This window comes from Halichoerus grypus, chromosome 13 (genome assembly GCF_964656455.1).
Source record: "Halichoerus grypus chromosome 13, mHalGry1.hap1.1, whole genome shotgun sequence".
Lineage (NCBI taxonomy): Eukaryota > Metazoa > Chordata > Mammalia > Carnivora > Phocidae > Halichoerus > Halichoerus grypus.
Window position 1 is genome coordinate 14568043 of NC_135724.1, and position 24961 is coordinate 14593003.

A 24961-nucleotide genomic window follows, 5' to 3' on the forward strand; every position below is an offset into this window, starting at 1 on the left:
TTCTTTTGCTGGGAACTGTTTGCCTTTATCCTTTCCCCATTTCCTTATTAGGTTCTTTTTCTAGTCAGTGTTCATTTGTTAGAGCTTTTTATATATTAAAATAGCTAGTGGAAGTTATTATTGCTGATGGTAGTTGAAGGCCACTGGAAAAAATTGTGTCAAATGAAATGTTAAGCACTTAAAATTCAATGTCATGTTGCTGTTTCTAAAAATGAAGATGGATTTAGAAAGATAGTTACAATAATATTTAGATTCTCCAAACAGTAATTGGCAATTACGCTTAGTGCCAGGGCCTATATGGGCCATTCACACATATTCAAAGTTGGAGGAGATCTTAGATGATCTAGTTCTATTCTTCCAGCTTATAAGTAGGAGACTAAGGGCAAGAAAAATTGGTCCTCTGGCTGCAACTAACAGGAAGGCAGGCTCAGACTGGCTTGCACAATTAAAAAGAAAAAAAAATGTATCGACACACTTAAAAGCAAGTCCAGAGTCAGTGCAGGTTTGGGGCCTGGCTGATCCATGAGCAGTATTAGGGACTCAGGTTCTTTCCCACCAAAGGGTGGTTGCCAATATCAATCCAGGGCTATCGATTGCTCGTTCTCCTCCAACAGCCGAGAGAGAATGAAGCTTCTGTAAAGCCTCTCAGAAGCATGAGGACAAATCTTACTGGACGTCGACAACAAACCTCTTCTTACAGCTCATTGGCCCTGACCAAAGTCGCAGAATCCCTTCTGAGCCAGTCATTGCAAGAGGGACATCTCCCCCTCAAACCAGTCAGGACTACCCCTGAAACTGGGGGTCAGGTCAGCCTCTAGTGAAGTGGGTGGGCTGATGGAGAGGGGCTGGGTACCCAAATAAAACCAGAAGTCCCTGCTGTGTGTAATATCATGTAAAATAGCATTACTAAATGTCTTCATTGTTTTAATTTAGATGGCATGAAAAATAAAATAGATTCACTTGAAATCTGTATCAGTCGGGGTTCTCCAGAGAAACAGAACCAATAGTATATACAAACATACACCCCCTCTGCCCCACACACAAAGAATTATTTTTAAAAATTGGCTCTATTATGGGGCCGGGCAAGTCTGAAATCTATAGGGCAGACCAGCACGCTGGAGACACAGTTTTAGTCTGAAAGCTAATCAGCTTTATTAAACCATACAAGAATTGGGCAGCATCCCATCTAGCAAGAAGAGGGAGGAGCTCCCGAGATGATATAGTCTTGAAGCAGAATTCCTCAAGTTTGTTCTTAAGACCTTCTTCTGATTGGAGGAGCCCACCCACATTACCAAGAGTAATCCCCTTTACTCAAAGTCAACTGATTGTACATCTTAATTACATCTACAAAATACCTTCACAGCAACATCTAGACTAGTGTTTGCCCAAGCAACTGGGTACCATAGCCACATAAAACGGACACATAAAATTAACCATCACATAATCTTTATTCTTCAATCTTACTTTCCTTAATGTTTCTAGTTTCAGATCTCCTTGGAGTGGGCGATGTTGGTGTGATTTCAGAAACACAAACCTATGGAGAGTATGACCACTATAGAAACCACATGAATCATTGTTTTTCCTACTAGCCCATAACATCCAGAGAGATGTCTCCAGAAATAGATGGACTTGGCCCAATTTTACACTGTTCCACTTACACTCTAATTCACATTTAATCCACAGCTTTCTGCTGTGAGGAGGGAACTGGAGAGACTTTCTTTGGTGTCCACAGGAACACCAAGGCAATCCAGGACCCAGCAAGTGTGCCACACATTGGGACCCAGGCTCAGCAAATAAAGGGGGAAAGTTAGGGTTTAACAATGGGCTCTACCTGAGTCAGCCTCTGGCTGATAAACCACTTATTCGATGATGATGATCCACTAGCCTGACAGCACCTATCAATATATACAGTATGTTTGAGGCATGTGTCTTGACCAATATTCTGTAGCAAGTTATGGGATTTTAGCTCAAGCATCTCTCAGACTATTTTAGATCTATTTTAGATGTTAGTATGTAATTATTAGATTGTTTTAAAACTTTTTCATAAGCTGACATTTTTCTTTCCTTTATGAGAAGGGATAATTTTAGTGTGCTGGTCATTTTTGTTTTTACATGCTGTGACAGCCCTTGTTCATCTCAAAGTTTAGGAAAGTTTAGGCTGTTTTTACCACAGAAGTCACTCCATTCCAGCGGCTAACCCAAAATCATGGAATTACTTACTCTTTGGAGGTAAAACCATGCAAAACAGACCTTTAATTATTCTAAGGGGAAGTCTGTTTGTTTGTTTGTTTTTTAGATTGATTTATTTATTTGAGAGAGAGAGGGAGGGAGCGGGGCGGCGGGAGGGGCAGAGGGGGAGGGAGAGAGTCAGACTCTGCGCTGAGCCCAAAGCGGGGAGCCAGGAGCCCGGAGCTCAGAGCCAACGTGGGGCTTGATTCCACGCCCCTGAGCCCTGAGATCATGACCAAGAGTTGGAGGCTCAACCGACTGAGCCACCCACGCGCCCCTTTAAGGGGGAGTTTTGAGTGAAAGACTCCTAATTGGTTGTCAGTGTTTCATCCTGCCTTATCTTAAAACCTTCTTTCTAGTTCCCTGGAGACAACACAGGATGGTGGTGAGGGGGATGTTTACACAAGGGTGTGGCGAGAACAAAGGAATTTTGGGGAGCAGCCAAGTTAGTGCAATTTAGGAATTCTTGCCTGGTACTGAGCCAGCCCCATTAGTTTCCTTTCTTCCGGTATCTTAACAATTAATTGTCAAAACAAAAATGAAAGGTGACTGTTCTCCCTTTCTGGTCATGTCTCAGATTTGGAAGCCCCTTTCTTCTCCTGTAGGTCCCCTTAGCATCACACTGGATGTCCCTGGGAAGGGACAGTGTCCTGCTATGCCAATTGGTTACCCCCTTATTTTAAGCCTGGAACGGGGGAGACCTCTCTGCCAAGGCTAGAGAAACTATTTCCACCTCCTAGTGAATCTGTTTCTTTCTTTCCTATAGACAGTCTTCCAATAGGGCTCCCTGAGGGTTTTCTAGGGATTATTGTCCTTAGAGTGTACATTGCTTTTGAACATCTGTCCTGGCTCGTTTAAAACAGATAAAATGTTGGAAGCTGGGCATGCCTGTGACCCCGTCTTCCAGGCTCCCCAGCCGTTGGTGCAGGGCTTCTAGGCTGCAGGTGTTGGAGATGCAGCCCCTTGTCTGCCAAATATGAGCTGGGAGGCTGGCGGTGCTCGCTGCAAAGAAACCAGCAGAGGAGGAGAGGCGCCCTCCTGTGTCCAAAAATAAGACTGCCCACAGAGACAGGCGCGCCCAGGGTGCGCGGAGGAAATGTTCTCTCTGCAAATATGCTTGCCCACCGCTGTAAACAAGGCGAACCTGACCTTCAACCTCTCCCGCTTTACCACCCTGAGTTCATCTTTCCCAGAGGAAAGAATGATGGACCCTGAGAAAGAAAAAGAAGAGCTAAGGACTTTTTCTTCTGTGTTAGCTTTTGTGCACGGCTTCCTCTCCCCATTTCACCTTCTTCCAGCCTACTGGCTGAACCAAACCGCCTGTGCCTCTCCTCCCCACCTCCACCTTTTGACTTTCTTGTCCATTATACGTTTTATTTCATTTTGCCTCCCAGTGAAATAAGTGGTTCGTTTGTCTGCCTTCTCCACCAGACTGTATTTCCTAGAGGACGTGGGTCACATCCTGGTTACGCCCGTATCCCACCTCACATATTCCATACAGTATGTGCTGCAAATAGGTTCTTAGTACACTGACTGGCAAAAGGGAATTTCTTGATCATCTGGTAAGAGTTCTGTATAATGGCTGGTTGCAATTTAGGATTGTCATTGTAAGCCAGAAGCAGCAGGCTGATTTTAAATGTTGGTTCTAACAACTCCTTCAATTGACTTAGATTTTACAAAATGTCCTAGCTCACATGGTTTCATTAGAAACATGTGTTTTTTCTTTAAAACAGCTGAGTGAATTAGATGGGGTAGCTGTTACTCTCCTCATTGTTTAAATAATAAGGAAAGTGTTCAGAAAGTGCGAGTGGCTTGCCCAAGGTTCTTCTTCTTGTCTTTTTGCCCAGACCTCTGACATTCTCATCGAGTCACCTTTTGGGATTCATGCTATCTGGGTAAGTAAATGACCTCTGCATACTTGCCCAGGGCCTTCAGTGAGTTGGGGTAGTTGGGCACCCATCAATTCAGGTCCTGTCCCCAGCTGGCTGCATATGACATCTGGCAAGTCATTAACCTGTACCTACATCTCAGTTCCTTCATCCTGAAAATAAAGATGACAATAGATGCCGGCTGCCTCGAATGGTGTGAAGATTAATGAGATGATGCGGGGAAGCGCCCTGAGCTCCTGGGATGAAAGGCTTAGTAGAAGCACAAAGTCTAATTATAACTTTTAACAGTTTCAAAGGAGCCTCTGGGAAGGCTAGTTCTTGCTTCTAAATCTGGACAGGATGCCCGTCTGGGATGCATGCTTTTCTCTCTACGGCAGTCTGGGCCGTCTCCTGCTTCTGCTGGTCTTGACAGCTCTGCTCCGAGGGTAGTACTCAGTGGACCCTCAGATCTCATTAACAATAGAAGTTAGAGACCCTGCAAAGGCACCGCCCCCATCTTCCAGGCTCACAGGAAGGAGCCGGGGCAACCTCTTTGGGCAGGCTTCAGAAGGGGATCTCTTCATTTTTGGGAATCTGGGCACAGTCCCTAATCTAAGGACAGGAATGTCACATAGACCAACAAGAACATAAGAAATCTGCCGGGACCCTCCTGGAAAGATTTTTCTTCCCTGGTAAGGGAAGGTACAGAAGAGAATCTGACCTAGCCCTGTCCTCAGCTTCCTGCCTTTGAACACAGTGTGAGATTTGCTCCTTGGAGCTTCTGTTGCCATCTTGTGACCTGCAAATTGCAGCAATGTTGGCCCTGACACTCAGTCACCAAGGTGACACGGAGTTCTTGTTCGTGAGGGAAAGAAATTTTTGCTTAGGCCGCCATTAATATGCTTTTCTGTTACTTAGAGACAGATACTCTTAACAGATCCGTTGCCATGTCCACCATAGTGGGGATCAGGTCCAGGGTGTAGCTGTAGATCTCTGACCTGGAACATTACTGTAGAAGTCTTGGAACACTGGATTTTACACAGAAAAGCTCCGGCTTTGCTCATTTCTACCTTACTTTGACTTCTTTCTGGCCACTTCCCCTGCTACTTGTCAATCTGTCCTGAATATAGGAATAAAATCAGGGCTAGCTCCAGCTTCCAAACAACAAAGAAGTGAGCTTTGTCTTTGTTCTCCTTATTGATTTATTTAGAGCGAGCAGGGGTGGGGCAGGGGGGAGAGAGGCAGAGGGAGAGAGAGAATCTTAAGCAGGCTCTATGCCCAGTGTGGGGCCGGATGCAGGGCTGGATCTCATGACCCTGAGATCATGACCTGAGCCGAAATCAAGAGTTGGACGCTTAGGGACTGCACCACCCAGGTGCCCCTGCTCTCCCCATTTCTCAGCTTTCTCAGCCAGATATCCAGGGCCTTCAATGTCCCTGGCTCTCTACTCTGCTTCTTACCCCCACCACTGTGTCTCCTGGGCCCGGCACCCCCTCCCTCATGCAAACTCTCCTCTCTCACGTCCTACTTCTTCAGAGCCATAACTGGTGTTGGTTTAATGTGTCACCTTCACGGGTGGCACTGGCATTTTCACATAGTGGAGAAAATTCTGGGCACAGTTATGAAGGAGCCCGCTAGGATTTGGCACCTTCCCACTGCCCTTTTCTGTTCTCTTCCGTCCTCTAGTCATACACATTTTCAAGGATCAGTGTCTTCTTGCTGTTCAACAGGGTACCATTCTTAATTCTAAAGGACTCAGTTGTCTTATTTCTGAAATGGGGTAACAATGTTTTGTCTGATCAGAGATCATGGATTCTATCATGTGCTCTCCGGATCCTCTCTGGCTCTGTATTCTGTGCCTACTCCGGCACCATCAGAGCCTTTTTTCCCCTGGCTTTACAGAAATTATCGTCACCTCAGTGCCCTGAGCAATGCTACAATGCAAAAAGATGTCTTCATAAAGACGGTTTAGCTCTCTCATGTTTCTTGCCTTTTCAGAGGGGATCTGGGCGCAGAGGGGAACACTAAGAAGTTTGAGATCCTTTCTGGAACCCAGAGTAGACAGTTAGCTACTCCACCTTTGTGACCAGTCTGGTCCTGAGATGGGTACAGGAACATCCACAGTCTAGCTTTCAGTTGATTTTCCCGTTTCAGATCTACTGTGGATCAGGGCACCAAGAATTTGCTAAGGCCTTTAACATTTAATGACTAGCAGTGGAAAAGAAATAAGAAGATGAACTGCTTGTCATAGAACTTTGAAAGCAAATATAGATTTCCCAGCCACCTCTGGGGAAGGGGGCCATTTTCCTGAGACCTGGAGGAAGCCAGCAGATACCTGGAGATACTTAAGGGAATGATAAAGCAGCTGAGCTAATTAAAACATCATCCAAATGCCACAAATTGGGAAGATTAATGGTGAAAGGGAGGCTTTAAGGACCATTTGTTTGCCTGTAAGGGATATGGTTTCAAATGATAAAGTTGACTGGAGATTCTCCCAGGCATTAAGTGGCTTGGGGGAAGATCTTCAATTGGCTTTCTCTGTGTGTGAGACAGAAATCTGTGTGTTGGTGGCATTTTAATACGGCGAAACTCAGTCCTCACGAGATTGAAATGTGCTGGGTCTTAAGGTAATTAGGATTCCTTCCCAGCCAGAATGAGAAAATTGGCTTTGCCTTATGCTTGGAAAGAAAGTTGAGTGTATATGGAAGCCAGCAGATATCTTACCTGTGAGCCAACTCATTAAGACAAATAACAAATGAATAAAGAGAAATTCTGTTGAGGAATGAGGTATGTGTACACAATCATTGATGACATGGCTATATAAACATGGAATCCCATTTTTTCAGATTAACTTTTACTTTTGCCTCTTAAATCTTAGGTTTCTTGTTCTGCCCTCAGTGATTAATGATGGTTTGTTACTTCAAGCACCCAAGCCTGGCTCTGGTGATCGGCTGTTCCTTTGCTTGACTTGATAAAATCATTGATGAAAATGACATTAATGGACCATGGAATAGTTGGCACTATGTATGGATGGACTGATTTAGATTGGCTACCAAAGTGACCCAGTTTATTGTTTGGTAATTGGCCATGAAGTGAGCCAGCACTAACAGACAGTAATTCAGTTGTCCTAAATCACTGTTTAGTATGAGATGAGAGGTACAATAAGGAGTAATATCTAATATTCGTTCTGTAATTTTCTAAACAAATATTTTGGAGAGCCAGGTGCTGTGCTAGGTTCTGGGAAGGTCTTGGAGGAGGGAGTAAAGGATGAACAAGACATTGCATGGTAGGGTTTATTTGGTGAAAGAAGGGTTTAGCCCTCATGCCCTCTTTTACTTCACTCAGGAAGCGGCCTGGAAAGCATCAAGGTTTAAAACACAGGTATGTGCAGGACCACTGTGTAAAGACTCATCATAAAAATGCCAAGCAGACTGAGGAATGGTAGAAAGTACAGCTAAGGTCACTGTATTCATTTTCTAGGGCTGCCGTGACCAAGTGCCTATTACTGGGTGGCAGAGAACATCAGGAATTTATTCTTTCACAGTTCTGGAGGCCGGAAGTCCAAAATCAAGGTATTGGCAGGATTGGTTCCTTCTTGGGGGTTCGAAGGGAGTATCTGTTCTCTTTTAGCATCTGGTGGTTGCTAGCAATCCTCGGCATCCCTTGGCTTACAGCTGCATTGTCACATGGCCACATTGCCTCTGAGCCTGTCCATCTCTGGGTGCAGTGCTATTTTATGCCTTTAATCGTGAAAATGTGTACTGTACTGCTAATTTGAGGAGAAATGGAAGAAGGTGAATTGGTCAATGAAATTCGTTCTTGTAGAAAAAAAAACAACAACAGGGAACATGCATTGCCTTCTTGATGAGGCCTCAGATGTCATCATTCTCGTTGTAGCAGGTATACCAGTTGGTTAGTTTCTCTTCTTAAGAGAAGTTAACAATTTTTGTTGTTGTGTTAGTCAGGATAGGCAAACTTATACTTCGCTGATAAGTAACTCCAAAATCTCAGTGGCTTAATACCACAAAAGCTGATGTCTCTGTCTTGGGACAGCTCTCATTTCTATCTCTGGCTATAAGCCAGCAGGAGGACCCTACTTAACACAGCCACTCAAGGACCTAAGCTGACAGAGGCTCCATCTTGGCATAGACTTTAAAAATCACTATAGCAAGGACAGGGAATGTGGCAAATCCTACACTGGCTATCAGGACTCCTGCTCCTATTTCATTTGCTCAGTGCAGTCCCATGGCCAGGTCTAACTCTGAAAGGTAGAGAAGTGCAGACCCTACGGTGTGCCTGCAAGGAGGAGAATGGGAATATATGTGAACCGCCCTAATTTCTCCCACATCGAGGTGCTGCAGCTTTCTTTCTTCAGCTCTGCGGTTACTATACATTGACATCAGGGGCCACTTGGAGAATATACTCCCCCTCCGCGGTGTGGAACTTGGACCAAGGAACTGAGTATGCTGCTGAGCAAACTCTTAGGACACAACGGTGGGTAATAATGCCATTTGTAAGCAAAGACTTAAAAACAGAAGGACAAAGGATATATAGTCATCCCTTGAATAGTCTTATGATTACTATTCAATAATTTAGGCTCCCAAGTGTGTTGGTTAATATAGAAGATATAAAAATAACCTATCTATTTAAGCTTGCTATTTATCTAGTTGATCCATTTATGCCTTATTAGAAAACTCGGCCAAGGAAGGTCAAGTAATACAATTAATATGACCCTCATTTAGATGGTCATGTTTCTCCTGTGTTGGCGTTTTTGAGCCTAGTCTATGTTTGGTTAGTGGGAGCCTATAGGGACTTCTGTGCTGTGAGTTCCTATTTCTGCGACCTGAAATTTCTTTTTGTGTTTTTTTTTTTTCTCTTCGAGATAAAATGGGAGAGTCCCATCATTTTCTTTTCCCTCATAAGAAGGTGTTTAGATAGGAGGGCAATAGACCAATTAAGGTGTTGCTAAAGGATGATCCCTAATCAAGTTCTTTTTTAATCGAGCCTCAAGTTTACCAGTGAACTCTAACAGTGAGGAAGGCATGGAAATGAAATGAGGAGAAACAAGCACTCCACTTCCATTTCAAGAAAAAAACTTTGTCCCCTGCCCCCAAAGAAAAGGATTATACTAGAGCCATTTCCACTTGTGCTGTTGTATGTCTGCAACAAATAACAGCTTTGAATAATGAACAGTCTCCACAGTAGGAGACTGCTACAGAGAGGCTCTCAATAATGGTATACTTAATAATTAGAAATATGAGCAGGACTTGACCTTCCAGGTTGGATGTATTATTATTCACTTTACCTGTTCACTGTCACAGTGGGTGCTGTCACAGAGACTGTGACTAAAAATCCCGATGAAGACTTCTCTGCCAAGTCCCATAAATAATCTGTTTGCCCAATGTGCCTGAGGTGTACATGGCATATGCTTAGATCCATGTGGGAGTCTGGATGGGGTAAGTGGCTTTGAGTTTACAGAGAATTTGTACCCAGTTTGTAGGTACGGGACACACGGTAAATATGGCTGCCTGCCAGTGTCCTCCGGAAATAGCTTCCTGCTCCTTTGACAGGAGATTAACCTGGGTTATATAAGGTCCCTGATAATGAAGTCCTATCCAATGACATCTATTTTTAAAAAATTCTTACATCTGTAGTGAAATCATGGTTTGGGGAAAGAACACAAGACTGGAACTTGGAAAGCATGATTACTCAGTATTTCTCAGATGACTCATGTCAGCTGTCCTCACCTGGCTTTGCTGCCCACTGTGAAGGCCAGCCTTCAATCCTCCAGGCATAAGGTGTACAAGGGATATCAATAACCCATGGTAAAGAATGTGTGCAGAGCTTACTATGTGTTCTAATTCCCAGAGGAACCAACGGCATCAGCGTGCAAGGTGAGCGTGTCATACAAGGCTTTATCTCCTTTTCTGATTTGAGGTCTGTACTTTACTTATATTTCAATGTGTGGGAAGTACTTTGTGTGAAAGCACCAGACACAGTACCTGCGTTCCTGTCGGGGCTCAATAGTTGGCCGTTTCCTTCTCCCTTCTTTTTCTGAAACTCTGCAGCTCAGTAGCTGGGATGTCAGTCAGCCTGGAGCATGCTCATGAGGACCTGTGTCCCCTCTTGGCTGTAAGTAATATTCATCCTCAGGGAATGTCCCTCCTTTAAGAATCTCATCTTGCACTGACCATCAGATAGTCCAATGGTTGAAGTCCCGAGAAGTCATTGGCAAACATGAACATTTGAGGTTGATGAGGCTAATCCTGGGGGTAAATACCAGGCCTGAGAGTCAGGGCCCCTCAATAGGCTCGTGAAGAATAGCAGTTAGGATGACTGACTGTCACTACATATGGGCCTGGCAGGGAAACACAGAGGACTACATCAGCTTCCTGGGCCAGCCAGGGAATATCCAGTGGGAGGGACAGAAGGAAACCAGGCGGCCTGCTCTTTGAAGGTGAATTTTTTCCCTTTGCGGTGCGGCTCCCCACCTACAGAGTCAAGCCCAGGGGGAACTCATTGGTATGGCACCCATGCTCCACATGACAGCAGAGCATAGGACACCACTCAGAACGTTGTCCTTTTACTGGGGAGCATGAGGACCAGTGGGCACTTAGTGCTGTTTTCAGCAAGCAACACGCCTCTCTCCATTCTCTGCAACCTCTCTGCACCGCCCACGTCAGTGGGGTCATATGAATGGAAGTTTCTCTTCTCAGCCATCTGGTGATTCATTCTTCCCTACCCCCTGCCTGGAGCTGGGAGAGCTGTTCACAGGCTGCCAAGTCAGCTGAAGAGGGCGACTGCCGCCCGCGGCCTGCCAGACAACGGGCCTCCTCAGAGGCCTTCTCCGTTCCCTCAGAACATGTGCAGTGGCTGGGTCGAAATAAAAATAATCCCACAAGGCAAACACACAAATTAGTTAGTTAATGAATATGTAAACTGGTGTGTGTATGTGTTGGGAGATCCAGCCAAAATGACAGGGGCACGTAAAGGATGCATGCTTAGTTATTTTTTATGTTAAAATAGATCTTTCAAAATGTACTGAATAAGGCTTGTATTGGTTTTCCAGGGAAGCCATAACTAATTACAAACTGGGTTGTTTACAACGATGGGAGTTTATTCTCTCACAGTTCTGGAGGCTGGAAGTGTGAAATCCAGGTGTGGGCAGGGTTGGTTCCTTCTGCAGGCTCAGACGGGGAATTTGTCCCATGCTTCTGTCTTAGTTTTTGGTGGTTGCCAGCAATCCTTCTTGAAGCATCACTCCAACCTCTGCCTCAGTGGTGCTCCCCTCCCCGTGTCTCTGTTCCTTTGTCCAACTTTCTCTTTTATAAGCACACCAGTCTTGGGACGAGGGCCCACCCTAATCCAGGATGACCTCATCTTAACTTGATTACATCTGTAAACAAAGACCCTATGTCCAAATAAGGTCAGATTCACAGGTACTGAGGGTTAGGGCTTGAACCTATCTTTTAGCAGACGCAGTTCAACTTACAACAAGGGTCAGAAGCAGAGCAGTTAAAAAGAGAGAGCCTCTTAAAAATGGAGTTATAATAATTGGATAAATGGAGTTAGAACAATTGGATATCCATATGTGAAAAAAAGAAAAAAAAAAAGAGCCTCAATTCAAACCTGCTAATCTACAAAAATAAACTCAAAATGGATCTTAGACATTAAAACCTAAAACCATAAAACTCTAAAATAAAACATGGAAGAAAATCTTTCTGACCTTGGGTAGGCCAAGATTTCTTAGAGATGACACCCAAGCACAATCTATAAGAGAATAAATTGATGAATTGAGTTTTATTAAAATCAAAAACTCCTGCCCTTCAAAAGACATTGTTAAGAGAATGAAAAGCCACAGACTGGGAGAAAATCTTTGCAAAGCATGTACCTGGTAAAGGACTTATATCTAGAAAATATAAGGAAATCTCAAAACTCAACAACAATGGAACAAACAACTCAATCAAAAATGAGCAAGTACATCTGGATACTCCACTAAAGAGGATATATGGATCGCGAAAAAGTGCACGAAAAGATGTTCAACATTATGAGTCACTAGGGTATCAGAAACTAGAACCACAGTGAGATACTATAATACTCCTATTGTAATGACTAAAATGACAAAAACTGACCATGCCAAGGGGCGGTGAGCATGTGGAGGAAATAGGAACTCTCATATACTGCTCTTGGGAACGTAAAATGATAAAAAGACTGGAAAACAGTTTGGCAGTTAAACATCACAAAACGTATACCCTCATGATTCCAGCCATTCCATTTCTATGTATTTATCTATGAGAAGAAAAAATATTTATCTGTACAAAGACTCGTAAGCAAATATTCACACAGCTTAACTTGTAATGGCCCAAAGCTGCAAACAATGCAAATGTGCATCAACACGTGACTTGCTATGGCTTGAATTGTGTCTCCCCCAAATTTGTATGTTGAAAGCCCTCATGCTTAATGTGACTATATTTGGAGTAAAGAGGTCATTAAGGTTAAATGAGGTCATAAGGGTGGGGCACTAATCTGATAGGATTAGTGCCTATGAGAAGAGAGGCTGGAGAGCTCACATGCTTTCTCCACCATGTGAGGACACAGTGAGAAAGCAGTCATCAGCAAACTAGAAAGAGGGTCCTCATCAGAACCTAACCATGCTGGCACCCTGATCTCGTACTTCCAGCTTCCAGAACTGTGAGAAAATTAATTTCTGTCGTTTAAGCCACCCAGTTTATGGTATTTATGGCAGCCCAAGGAGACTGATAGATGAACAAATAAACAGGTTGTAGTGTATCTATAAATAGAATACTGCTCAGCAACAAAAAGCAATGGACTACTGATACACACAGTGACCTGGATGAATCTCAAAAAATGCTGAGTGAAAAAATCCAGATCTCCCCCATGCCCACACAAAAAAGTACACACTGTATGATTTCGTTTATATAAAACCCTAGAAAATGCAAACTAATCCATAGAAAGCACAACAGTGGTTGATTGGAGTTGCAGGGGAGAGGCAGGTGCAGGAAGGATGTATTATGAAAGGGTGTGAGAAAACCTTTGGGGGTGACAGATATACTCACTATCTTGATTGTAGTCATGGCTTCATGGGTATATATGTATGTCAACACTTATTAAATTATATACCTTAAATATTTTTATTGTATATTAATTATACCTCAATAAAAATATATGCTTGTTATATGTTGGATATTTTGCTAGCTGTTTTCATGGAATGTTCACTTACTTCTTAGAGTACTGTGTGGTAGGGATACGACTTAATTTCAAAGAAGAATAATATAACCATAGAACAAAAATGTAGTCTATAGAGAAGAGGAGGAATAGAAGAGAGAAAGGGAATAGTGACTAGAACCAAAAATGATTCCTGGGATTCAGGGAGGAGGCAGGCGGAAAAAGGGGAAGGACAACGTGGCTGATCACTCTTTCCAACAGTGGGCATATTATTTCTTCTTGCAATGTAGCCCTGACACTCTTCCCGTTGAGAGGTGGAGTTCATGCTTCCTCATTTTCAACATGGGGAGGCTTGTCACTACCGTGGAAGTAACGTTATGTGACTTCTGGTCATAAAAGATGATTCAGTTTCTGCCTTTTCTTGGGACGTTCACTCCTGGCACTCAGCACTGTGATGTGGGGAAGCCCAAGGAGCCATGAGGAGGTCTTGTTGGCAGCCCTGTCAGGTCTGGATAGCCAGCACCAGCCCCCAGACATATGGAGGAGGTTGATGAGTCACCTCCAGCCTTTGGTCACCCCAGCTAAGGTCCTGACATTGTGGAGCAGAGAGGAGTTGTCCTTGGTGGATCCTTCCTGAATTTCCACCTGCAGAGTCTGTGAGCATGATAAAGTCATTGTCTTTTTACACCACTTAGTTTGGAGTGTCTTTTTATGCAGCAATAGTCACAAAACAGGGATTCGGGAGGAAGGGGAAGACATGGAAATAATAAAAGAGAAGCTAGGATTCAGCCTTTCTGAAAAATTAGAAGAGATTCATAGGTAGTTTTAATGGCTTTTGAGAGTCGATACTCCCAAGAAGTGTTCCAAGGCTTTCTGGGATGGGAAGTAACCCCTGTCATCATTTGTACCAGAAAGGCAGCCGCAGTAGCAAAAGTACTGGGGTGGAAGAAACGCCCTCATCATCAGCCCTCTGACAATCCTTTCAAAACCAAAAGTGTAGCCAAACACATGGGGTAGGATTTGCAAGCTTCCTGTCTCAGGAATAAAGATTTTAGAAAAATTTTGTTTGGGGCTAATGTTATCGTTTATTTTTTTAAATTTTATTTATTTATTTATTTATTTATTTATTTATTTATTTATTTATTTATTTATATTTGTCAGAGAGAGAGAGAAAGAGCTAGCACAAGCAGGGGGAGCGGCAGGCAGAGGGAGAAGTAGGCTCCCCGCTGAGCAAGGAGCCCGATGCGGGGCTCGATCCCAGGACCCTGGGATCATGACCTGAGCTGAAGGCAGACGCTTAACTGACGGAGCCACCCAGGCGTCCCATTAATGTTATAGTTAATTGCACATACTGTAAGTTAGTACTCACGGTTTTTGCAAACCACGAATCACAAGAGACAGGCATTTGTCATTAGTAGATCATTTTAAAAAGAAGATTCCTTGATGTAATTTTGTCCATTCCCAATATCAGAACCTTGACCCTTAGAATTAAACAAAAGCTTCCTAAATCCAGGCTCGTAGAGTGTATCCCATGTTAATGTAGTCCTACCACTATGAAGAATATATTATGAGTTCTGACATCAAGGTCCAGTTCTGCATCACTAGTGAACTAGTAACAAGCTGTAATCAATGTGCCTGCACTGATTTTGGCTTGTCTGAATTTTGATTCCAGGATTTACAGACTTTTTTGTGTGTGAACCATTCCATCTTTGTCTTTGCCATCTGCCATGTTGGGATAGTCTGTTTGTTTCAGAAAATTCATTGATCATTTTTATTTGCTTGTGTTCTTGTTCCAGAATGGTTTTCAGACTGTCTTACTGATTCCTACCAATGCTCCTGTTTCCCCCCAACACGTAAGTTATAGGCTAGCTCCTTTACCTGCTAACAAAGCAATGGCTGAATAATTTCACAGCTCTCTTGCCTAACCTGATCACATTCTGCCTTCCATCTGGTGGTGATAATGTTTTCTTTTCAGAGGGACCAGCATTTCTGGTAAACTGTGGCAGTGGAAAGGAAATTTTAAAACTCATTTGGAGGAAGAGTCTCTTTCAGCTTAGAGTGTGAGCTGAAATGGATCTCTTATTCTGTGCTTCTCTCACACTTCCTGTATCACACCATTAAACATCCTCCCAGGGACCAGAAGCTCCAGGAGATTGTTTAATCACTGCATGCCCAGTATGATGGGTACCACATTTGCAGGATGTGGGGCATGATAACCTCCTGTGGTTAGGATAACAGCTGTTCCCAGTCCTTAACACATGCAATACAAAGTGAAATAGTCACAAAATTATCCTCAGGGCTAGTGACAGAAAGGAAACATGTTATAGGGGTTAATTTGCTCACATTCAAATAACTGGTATGTTGTAGAGGCTGGTTTGGACTCAAGTTCATGCTTTCTTTCTTTCTTTGCTAAGTTTATTTATTTTTATATCACACCTTACCCTCATAGCAGATGTGAGAGAGCTGCCTTTCATGGGAAGAAAGGGTTAGTCTACTCAGGTTTGATGGTAAGAATTTGCTTGGCTGTTAGTGTACCATGTAATAGACCATAAAACACATCCTTCTGGCTCCTGGACCCTCTCAGCCTTCTCACACACTTCTGCCAAACTGTCCTTTATACTGGGGGAAAAAAAATCACAGATTCTATGGATGGGACGGGCTCCAGTGCAAGTGGGCTGATAATCTAATCTTCCTGTGTTTGAGAGAGAGTGGCCCATACAACAGAGGTTCTCAAAGTCTGATTCCTGGACCAGTGGCATCAGCACCACCTAGAAACTTGTTAGAAATGCAAAATGCCCCAGATTAAATGAATTGGAAACTCCAGGGCGGTAGGGCCCAACAAGCTATTGTTTAACAAGTGTTCTAGGAGATTCTGACACCCATTAACATTTGAGAACCATTTTTATAAACAAGACCCACAGAAAACTATCTTGTTCACAATCAATTATGGGGCAAGGAAAGATGAATAAAACATGGTCCCAGCCTTCTGTGAACTCGCCCAGTGTCGGTGAGCTGTACAGATTTCGTATATATTTGTACACATGTTTGTATGTATTTGATTTGCCAATAGACAGAGATAAAAGTATAAAAGTAGCATAGTGGCCTGTCTTTTGGTGGCTATGTGGAAAACCCTCTCACAAAATGAAAAATATGGCACAATTCACCATTATATCATTGATATCATCAAACCATCCTTTACTCTTTTCAGAGATGGGGGGATGAAGACGGTTCATGAAAAGCTTAACAGTTGGAACCACAACATTCGTGTGTTCAGCGACTGGAAAAGAACGCACAGTGTCATACTTGTCTGCTGCCGCCTTTGCCTTATGAATCAGCTCCAGCCCCGGGAACCTGAGGCTAGGTCAAGATCACAAGGTCATCTTTGTGCTCCGCAATTAAACAAATATGCAATAGACTTTCCCTTCTATTTAACTTTTATTAAAAGAAGTGCTAGGGTACTGAGATGCAGTACATCATATTTATTACCAAAATTATTAACAAATATACAAAACTTATACATGTAATTTTCTTACATCCATTTATTCTCTATAATACTGATTTTTGTTCAAGTAGGTTATCTACAGTATGTAAACATCCCTTGGATTGACCTCACACAGATTAGGAAAGCCCTCTAACCCATGCTTTTATCAGATACTTCTTTTTATTTGGCTTTCATTTGTAGCATCTAATCTTCACATTTGGCACATGGAAGAGACATCTACAGTGCAAAAGAGGCAGATTTTCTGGTTTCGTTCTGAACAATTTTGCAGGGGCACAGTTAAAGAGCCAAGAGAACAGAGCACTCTAACTTGATGGAGTTGGATTCGTTGTAACGCCAACAACTCTTGGTTCAGCCATTAAACTTGAGCACAAAGTCAATGCCTCTTCCTTCTCCCACCCCCACCCCCCAGTCATGCAAGGCCGATTCGCCTTAACCTTGTCTCAAAAGGGTTAAAAGAAATTCCATCCATCCCAGGACAAGTAGGTTAATTTCACAGAGTAACAATTTTTCAGTGTTCTTTTGTGTGGGTTGGTTGTGCGGTTTGATGAGCCAGCAAAACACTTAAATGGAGGAAAAAAAAAGGGAGGTAAAAAGAGAAAGGATACGAGAGTCAAACTTCCCTTCAGTTGCCGCCCGTGTACGTAAGACCAGAAACTCTTCAGTGGTGGCAAAGTGACAAAGGCCTTGGCGAATGGGAGAGAAAAGCCAAGCTCGCCATAACTTCACCTTGGACTCCAAGCCCTTGAATACAGTGTCACAGAAATTAAAAAAGAAAAAAGGAAAGAAAGGTAATTGGAGTGTCTGCCCCCCTCTTCCTGCGTTTCCTTTCGATTACCGAACTCAGTGTAACCAAGTAAAGCTGATCCAGAGAGAGCTCCCTTCGCCGCTCACCCCTTCTCACTCCCCAGCACAGTATTGCTCACGTGGTCGGCCGCACCGTGCGCGAGCCTGGCGAGCGTCCGCCGAGAACGTCTGCGTTTGGACGCGCGCCTGCCTCCAGGCTTCCGTCACCACAGGGGCGCCGGCCCCTCCGACGCCCCGTAGAGCTCCGCCAGCTTCCGGAAGCGGGGCCCCCAGTCCGTCAAGAAGTCGAAGCTCTGCTCCGAGTCCGACGTGGCCGACTGCAGGGAGCTCAGCGAGCCGGCCACGGAGCCGTCCCCCTCGAACATGTACGTCTGGAGGGAGTCGAAGGGCGGGGCCCACAGGTCCATGTCGGCCTCGTAGAGCTTGGCCAGCACGTAGCTGTGGACCGTGCTGTTCACGGCGCACGTCTGAGGCACGTAGCGGGAGAGGCTCTCGATCTCGGGCAGCATGTCCTGCCGCGTCTTGGGGGCGCCTCCCCCCTGCGCCTCCCGGGGGTTCCACATGGCCGCGATGTCGAAGGCCTCGGTGTCCTCCTCTCCGCCGCCCTCGTCATCGTAGCGGACGATGTTCTCGTGGATGTTCTCGTCGTCGTCGATGATGTACGGCTGTTTCCGGTGCCGCCGCATGGACAGAATGAGCAGCACTAGCACTGCGGGAGACAGAGGACAGGCTCTTTACCCAGGAGACCTGGCGGTGTGTGCCCTACCTGAAGTAGCGATGACTAACCACAGGTATGGGAAGAGGTCTCTGAGTGCTGAGCTCAGAGACAGCATTTGGGTATATATATATATATATTTTTTTTTTTAGATCTTATTTATTTGACAGACAGAGACACAGAGAGAGAGGGAACACAAGCAGGAGAGTGGGAGAGGGAGAAGCAGGCTTCCCGCCCAGCAGGGTGCCCGATGTGGGGCTCGATCCCAGGATCCTGGGACCATGACCTGAGCTGAAGGCAGATGCTTAACAACTGAGCCACACAGGCGCCCCAGCATTTGGATATTTTAAACCACAGGGCCCACCTCGTTCTTACTCATTCCGCGCGGTCAGATTGAGAGTTTGTAGGCAAATGAAGCCCTGTATTTTTTCCAGGTGGTTCAGTTAGAAGAAGCTGCATATAAAGTCTCTTTGCATCAGCTTGCTGCTTTAAAATTGCGTGGGTGTATGTGTACACCCACCCAGACCCCCCAAAATCAAATCCCATTTAACTAAGCACAGAGCACTGCGGCCTGCCATGGAGTCTATGCTGAGGATCAGACAGTGTCTTCTGACCATATAAGGACGAGTATACATTTCTGATAATGTGGAAATCTTGTTACGTAGGTGGAATCCTACTTTTTTTACATTAGTATCTTAGTAGGATTCTACTCTGTAAATACAACCACATATTAATACATACGCATAGAGACGTATAGGCTAAGTATGAATCAGAGTCTTAGTCTTTCTATACCTCTTTCAAAAAATAAGAGAGTATAAGTGATCGCTGTTGTCCAATAAACTCCGATTCCTCAGAAAGCCTTCTGTTAGAGAGGTGGTTGTGACTCTCTGGATCCAGTGATGTTCATGGAAGGGAGGGAATGAGCAGGGACATTTTGTGTAATTCATCATGTTATCAAAGAAGCACCACACTGTTAGATGTGCCCTTGCAGGTTTGGATAAAATTTTATCCCAACAAATGTATTTTTTTCCCAGGATGTGTTCACTGGGGTTTAAAGGAGAGATAGAGATAATCCCGTTGAACTGTTTATCTCTGTGACTGAAAATGTTTTCCAGGAAGTGTGTTGAGGTTTTAGCTGTAGAACTGCTCTTGATTTTTTTTTTCCTGATGTGCTTTGTTACACCTAGTGAACAGTAACAACTTGACAACACTACAAAATGAAACTGCAGTTTACCAAAGGGAGAAAAATGGAGTTCAGTCTTACGCCTAGTAAAATTATGAACTGACTTAAAAAATTCACAGTAATGATTTAAAAAATTTGAATGTAGAATGTGCTTTTTGTAAATTGCAGTTAATGATGTTAATACCTAGTATTTTCCCAAATAGCTTGGGTGACAAAAGGCACACACAGGAAGCAGTTATATACTCTCGTATATTTTCTCTGTGTGCCAAAATACGACCCATGAACTGCCTGATTGTGGGATTTCAGAGAAGTGGACTAATAGGGCTCTAAGGAAGTGGGGGCTTAAACTGGGTGTGGGAGGCTGGGGTGTGATCTGGATGGATGCAGGCTGGACAAATGGGATTTTAAGTGAACATGCTGTGTTTGTGGGGTTCAATAAACAGTTACTAAACTCAAATATTTTTAGGCACTATGCAAAACAAGAGAGAAACAATATTGAATATGACATGATTTTTGGTCTTATAAACTTGTAATCTAAGGAGATTATAGACACTGATGATTAATACAAGTCAGGCAGTGATAAGGGCTGTCCTAGGGTTATAAGTGTTGCAAAGAGAATACAGAGGCAGGGCTGGGTAATTCTTCCTAGGGGACTGAAAAACCTTCACACAGATGATATTAGAATGGTAGGGGTGGTATTTAAGAAAATGCTATGAAGCAAAATTAGAAAAGTCTTTGGATATCTGCTGGAAAGAATTCTGATGATAGAGAATTAGGCAGTTTATAGAACTGGTCCATCTTACATTTATCTTACAAATATCTTACATATATCTTATTTTTTAGATAATCTGATTTAAATAACAAGTATTGGGTAATGCCCCGAAAATCAGATTCTGGGAAACATGGTCCTGTTCAACTGAAAGTCTTCCCTGACAGAAGAGAATCCGTTTTAGGGGTGTTTGTTCTTTAGGTATTACGGGCACAGTTCATAGGGCCTATGAGATTTTCTAGGAACTAGATATATACTAGAGACATGAAAAAAAAAAAACCCTATAAAGTCAAAATTAGTATGTTTATTTAATTGTCCAGAAAATGTAGTATTTTGTTGGTGAATCAGCTATAATTCAATCTTATGCAGTTTTATGAATTATATTTTATTTAGGATGTGCATTCTTAGAAATAAGAGAGCCTAAAACTATGAGGATTTTATATAAAGTTGCATATAAAGCTCTGCTCGGTTTAGTTCCTGAAAATTGTCTATTTATTCTGTGCAATTCAAAAGATAAGACATAATGGGTTTGGGAGGCACAATATAAATTGCCCCTTGCACACCATTTCTAGCTTGAGAGCCTCTCTGTGCCAGTCTTTTTAAATCAATCTTTCTGTAATGATGGCTTTTTTTTCTCTTTGTGGGCAAGGGTGAACTTATAATGTAGACATTTTCCAAAGATAGAAGTAGGAACAGCCAGGCTGGAAATTTCTCCAAGGAGCTGGTTTCTTTAGAGGCTGCTTGTAGTTTATCCTGTTTTGCACTCAAGGACTCCCGACGCCATCTTATGGACATTCAGGGAATTGCAGGAGGGTGTTACCTGTTAATGTAGACAGGGACCAGAAAGCTAACAATTCTCTGATCCAGGGATCTGAGGATTTAGAAAAGTTACTTATTTATATTACTTCTCTCTTCATATAGCATTGAACTAAAACAACAAAATCAAACCACATGTGGTATTTGTAAATATTTTTTGAAAGGCATATTTTACAGACCTACCTAGAAATTCAATCAAGTGCTGACATTTTACAGTCAGGACCTTTCTTTCTTTGGTCTGACTCAGTCTCCTGGTGCATAGGTAAACCTGGGATCAGGGGGTTCTGTGGATATCTGCATGTCTATTCTAATTTAAATCCCCAGGGCTGTATTCTTTTCCTTCATAGAATGCTAGGATTTCTTTCATATTGAATGATATTACTATCTAAGTCTGCTTTTTTCTAAGCAAAATATGTGTGCAATGAATGAATTCAATCAGAAGAGTTGGGATATGTGTACAGATATTTTTGGTGGTTTCCAGAGTTAGTTTAGGTGTTCCATTGTTTGTTTTTGAGTGTTGAGTTCAAAAACGATTGCTCGAATAGCCTTATGTACAAGGGAGGTGGGTGGCTGCCTTGCTGTATGATTTGAGCAGAGGACTAAAGGATCCTTTCCCTCACTAATGCTCTCCCACCAGCCTGTCAGCACATCTTTTTATGTCACCAGCAGTAGCACACCAGCCCTGTGTAGTCACTGCTCCTTGTTAGATGGCCACAGGGCCTCGGAGGGGTGCTAATGCCCCCGCATAGCTTATTCCCCCAGATAGCCACGGGGTTCACTCTGTCAATTCTTTCAGGTCTCTGCTCAAAGGTCTCCTTATCAGGGAGGCCTTCCCTGACCACCTTGTTTAAAATGGCACCTACCCTTGTCTCCTGTCCCTTCGGGATACCCTGTCCTTCTTCTCGTCTCTGTAACACCTACCACCTCCAGAATTTGGGGGATGAACATTTAGGAGAAGAGCCTTACCACTCAGATATAGGGATGCACAGTGTAGGGTCTGCCTGCATTTCACTTCTGGCTCTGCCTCTGACACTTGGCTTTGGGCCTGTCACTCTCTCTTTGTGATTTAGCTACTACTTATCTGAAATGAAGGGGTTAGAAGAGGTGTTTATCATATCCTGCCCCAAATTGTCATGTTGATTCTGTGGTGTCAAAATGAACTTGCTTTGCTTGAAGTAAGCTTCGTGAAGGCTGGGATGTGTCTGTCTTATTAATCCCAGCACCTCGAATGGTACCCCGGCCCATAATAGATGCTTGATAAATATATTTGCTTTGGTCTGGCCAAAGAGGCCATGAGTTCCTTGAAGGAAGGGACTATCTTCAGTTTCTTTATTCTTTCCCCACCTTACTCTGCCACCTTTTCAATAAGCATGGTGTAGAAAACCGGTTCTGGGCAGCCGTGTTAGAATGGTAGCTAAATAAGCACTTGCGGGACCCCACAGAAGAGAACGGAGGCACCTGCTCACCTAAGAGGACAAAGATGCAGGCCAGGATGGCGATGAGAGCGCCCCGGCTCAGACTGACGGGGAGCATGTAGGCCTCGGGGCTGCAGGACAGGACGTGGCCGAAGTCGTCACAGCTGCACACCTGGATGGTCAGCGTGCCCGTGCTGCTCAGCACCGGCTGCCCGCTGTCTGCTATCAGGATGGGCAGGAAAAAGACACTCTGCTCCTGCTGCCGGAAGCCAGACCTCCTGGTGAGAATCCGGGCAGTGTTATCTGAAGAAGACAGGGATTCCAGGGTTGAAAAAAGGGAGAGGAAAAGTGGGAGGGAAGAAGAAAATGGAAGAACCCACAAGTGAATTAATTTCTTGGACTGAGGAGAGGGAGAGGGCAGGGATGGGAGGTGGGAAGGACGGAGAGGGAGCGTCAAACGTTCCCTGGAGGCAGTCAGCTACAGCCGCCTCCGCTTTGTCTGGATCAGCATTTGAATTCAGAAACCATGGATTTTTGATTTTTGCTCGCTTCTAGGCAAAACCCTGAGGCCTAGGAGAGAAACCCTTTTTGAGAGTCTGTTTTACCCTTTGCGACATAAAGTGCCCAGGGCGAACTGTTAGACTTCAGATCTAACTGAAATGTTCCTGTGAAAGCTTGATAGGAGTGAGCAATCACTGGCCACTTGTGGTCCCTGTTTGTTCCCCGCTCCTCAGCTTTCCAAGGCCCTGGGGCTGCTTTGTGCCTCCAGGAAAAGAATGCTGAGGAGCCCACTTGGCTGTGGCAGATTGCTTATTTTTGCCACTTTGGCTGGAATTCACGGCTTTTGCTGTTTTCTTTTATTCCTCTCAAACGCAGTTACCAACTCCTGTGCTTTCTGAAGGACCTGCTCATTTAGCAGAAGCTTATTTGAAATCCCCTAATCACGTGATACCACCCTGTTATTTCCCCCTACTTGTGGTCTGAGGTGACACAGTAAGAACTTGGAGAAATTCATTCCTGATCAGCAATACTAGTTTTTTTTTTCTTTTCCCTCCAGCTTTAAAGGGAGTAGCAAAATTATTTGATGTGTTTCCACAAAGGTGGTGTGTGTGTGTGTGTGTGTGTGTGTGTGTGTATTTATATTTATATTTGCCTAACGTAATGTTCTGGGATCTTTTATTTTCTTAATTTGTGTTTTCAGGTTTCTTCCAGTGGGTTTGAATTATAAGTCATATTTTTTGCAAAGTTCAGATCATTTTCAGTAGAGGAAAAGGTTGAGAGATGTGATAGGACATGCAAGCAGTGACTCTCAGAGCTAACATCAACATGGAAGTTCCTCTGGATGTGGTTTACATTTCACAAGGAAGAGTCTAGAACTTCACAAAAACTTCTGAGAGCCTAACCAAAGTAAACATTATTAATTATCAGTATTTCTGGTTCTCCTTCCCTTCTTGGACATAATAAAGGATTATACTTTTCTACCCTCTTGAATTTTGGCGTGTCTGTATGATTTGCTTTTCATAATGAAAAATGAGCAAAAGCGATTTGTGTCACTTCCAGGCAGAAGCATGTAACAGCTGGTATGTGTTTCTCTGTGTTCTCTTGCCTTGGTGTGATACTGTACAAGAACGTTTAAGATGGAGAGCCAGGCAGCCTGGGACACTGAGCTACATGGACACCAGCTGTCCTTGTTGCTCAGACCTGCGGTTGGTTTTATGTGAGCAAAGAAACTTATTTTAGTTGTGTTAAGCCACTGGAATTTTGGAGTCATTTGTCCCGCAGCATCGGCTAGCCTGTTCTGATGAATACGTTATCCCTTCATTTGCTTTTCCACTTTCTCCTTGCCCTGCCTTTTCACAATTAGCAGTGATTGTTTACTGAGTGCTTATGTGCACAGCAGCTCATTTAATTTTCACATTTGATGAGAGAGTGATAATCTGACCCTTTTACAGGGGGTAAATTAAGCCCTAGAGAAATGATATAATTTGTTCAAAGTTACTAACTTAGTAGCAGAGCTGAGATTTGAATTCTGGTGTCTCTGACTCCCAAGTATACATTTCTTCCATTTTGCTGTGTAAACTGCTTATTTAGTGTAGTGATATTAACTCTTGAAAATTATCCAGCCAGTGGAAATCCTTTCTTGCTTTGGTACGGGCCCCTTTCTTCTTGTATTTGCTTCTCTGTGGAGGAAGATAGCAACAGGTTGCCGACCTGAGGATTATATTAATATTTCTACCTACTGTACGACCCACCTGTTTTTCCAGATTTAGTAGCTAAGTTCTGTTAATTCTGTTCCACAGTGTTAATTCTGTTTTTCCAGAAACCAAGTTTTTCTCAAACACAAATCTGTGTTATTTTTTATTTTTCAGTTTAATTGAGGCCAGGTTGTAAGACTTTTAGAAAGCTTGACCAGAGCTGAATTGCATAAAAGTATTACATCATGTTTTTTGATCTCAGAATTATTTAAGGTTAAA

General features: G+C 43.5%; 1 protein-coding gene and 1 long non-coding RNA gene across 7 annotated transcripts in view; one reads left to right on the forward strand and one right to left on the reverse strand.

Moving 5' to 3' along the window:
- The first annotated feature begins 15012 nt into the window (after positions 1-15012).
- On the forward strand, positions 15013-17378 carry LOC144379836 (uncharacterized). Its single transcript, XR_013443283.1, has 2 exons — positions 15013-15136; positions 16492-17378. It is a non-coding gene; the product is annotated as an uncharacterized LOC144379836 (long non-coding RNA).
- The window catches only part of CDH20 (cadherin 20), a 203615-nt gene continuing 195359 nt past the window's right edge, over positions 16706-24961 (reverse strand). For all 6 annotated transcript variants that reach the window (XM_036089875.2, XM_036089878.2, XM_036089877.2 and 3 more), the window contains 2 exons: positions 22539-22790; positions 16706-18298 (listed from right to left, as the gene is read on the reverse strand). In XM_036089875.2, the coding sequence (XP_035945768.1) occupies positions 17793-18298; positions 22539-22790 (758 nt within the window). In that variant the 3' untranslated portion in view covers positions 16706-17792. The remainder of the gene's footprint in view (positions 18299-22538; positions 22791-24961) is intronic.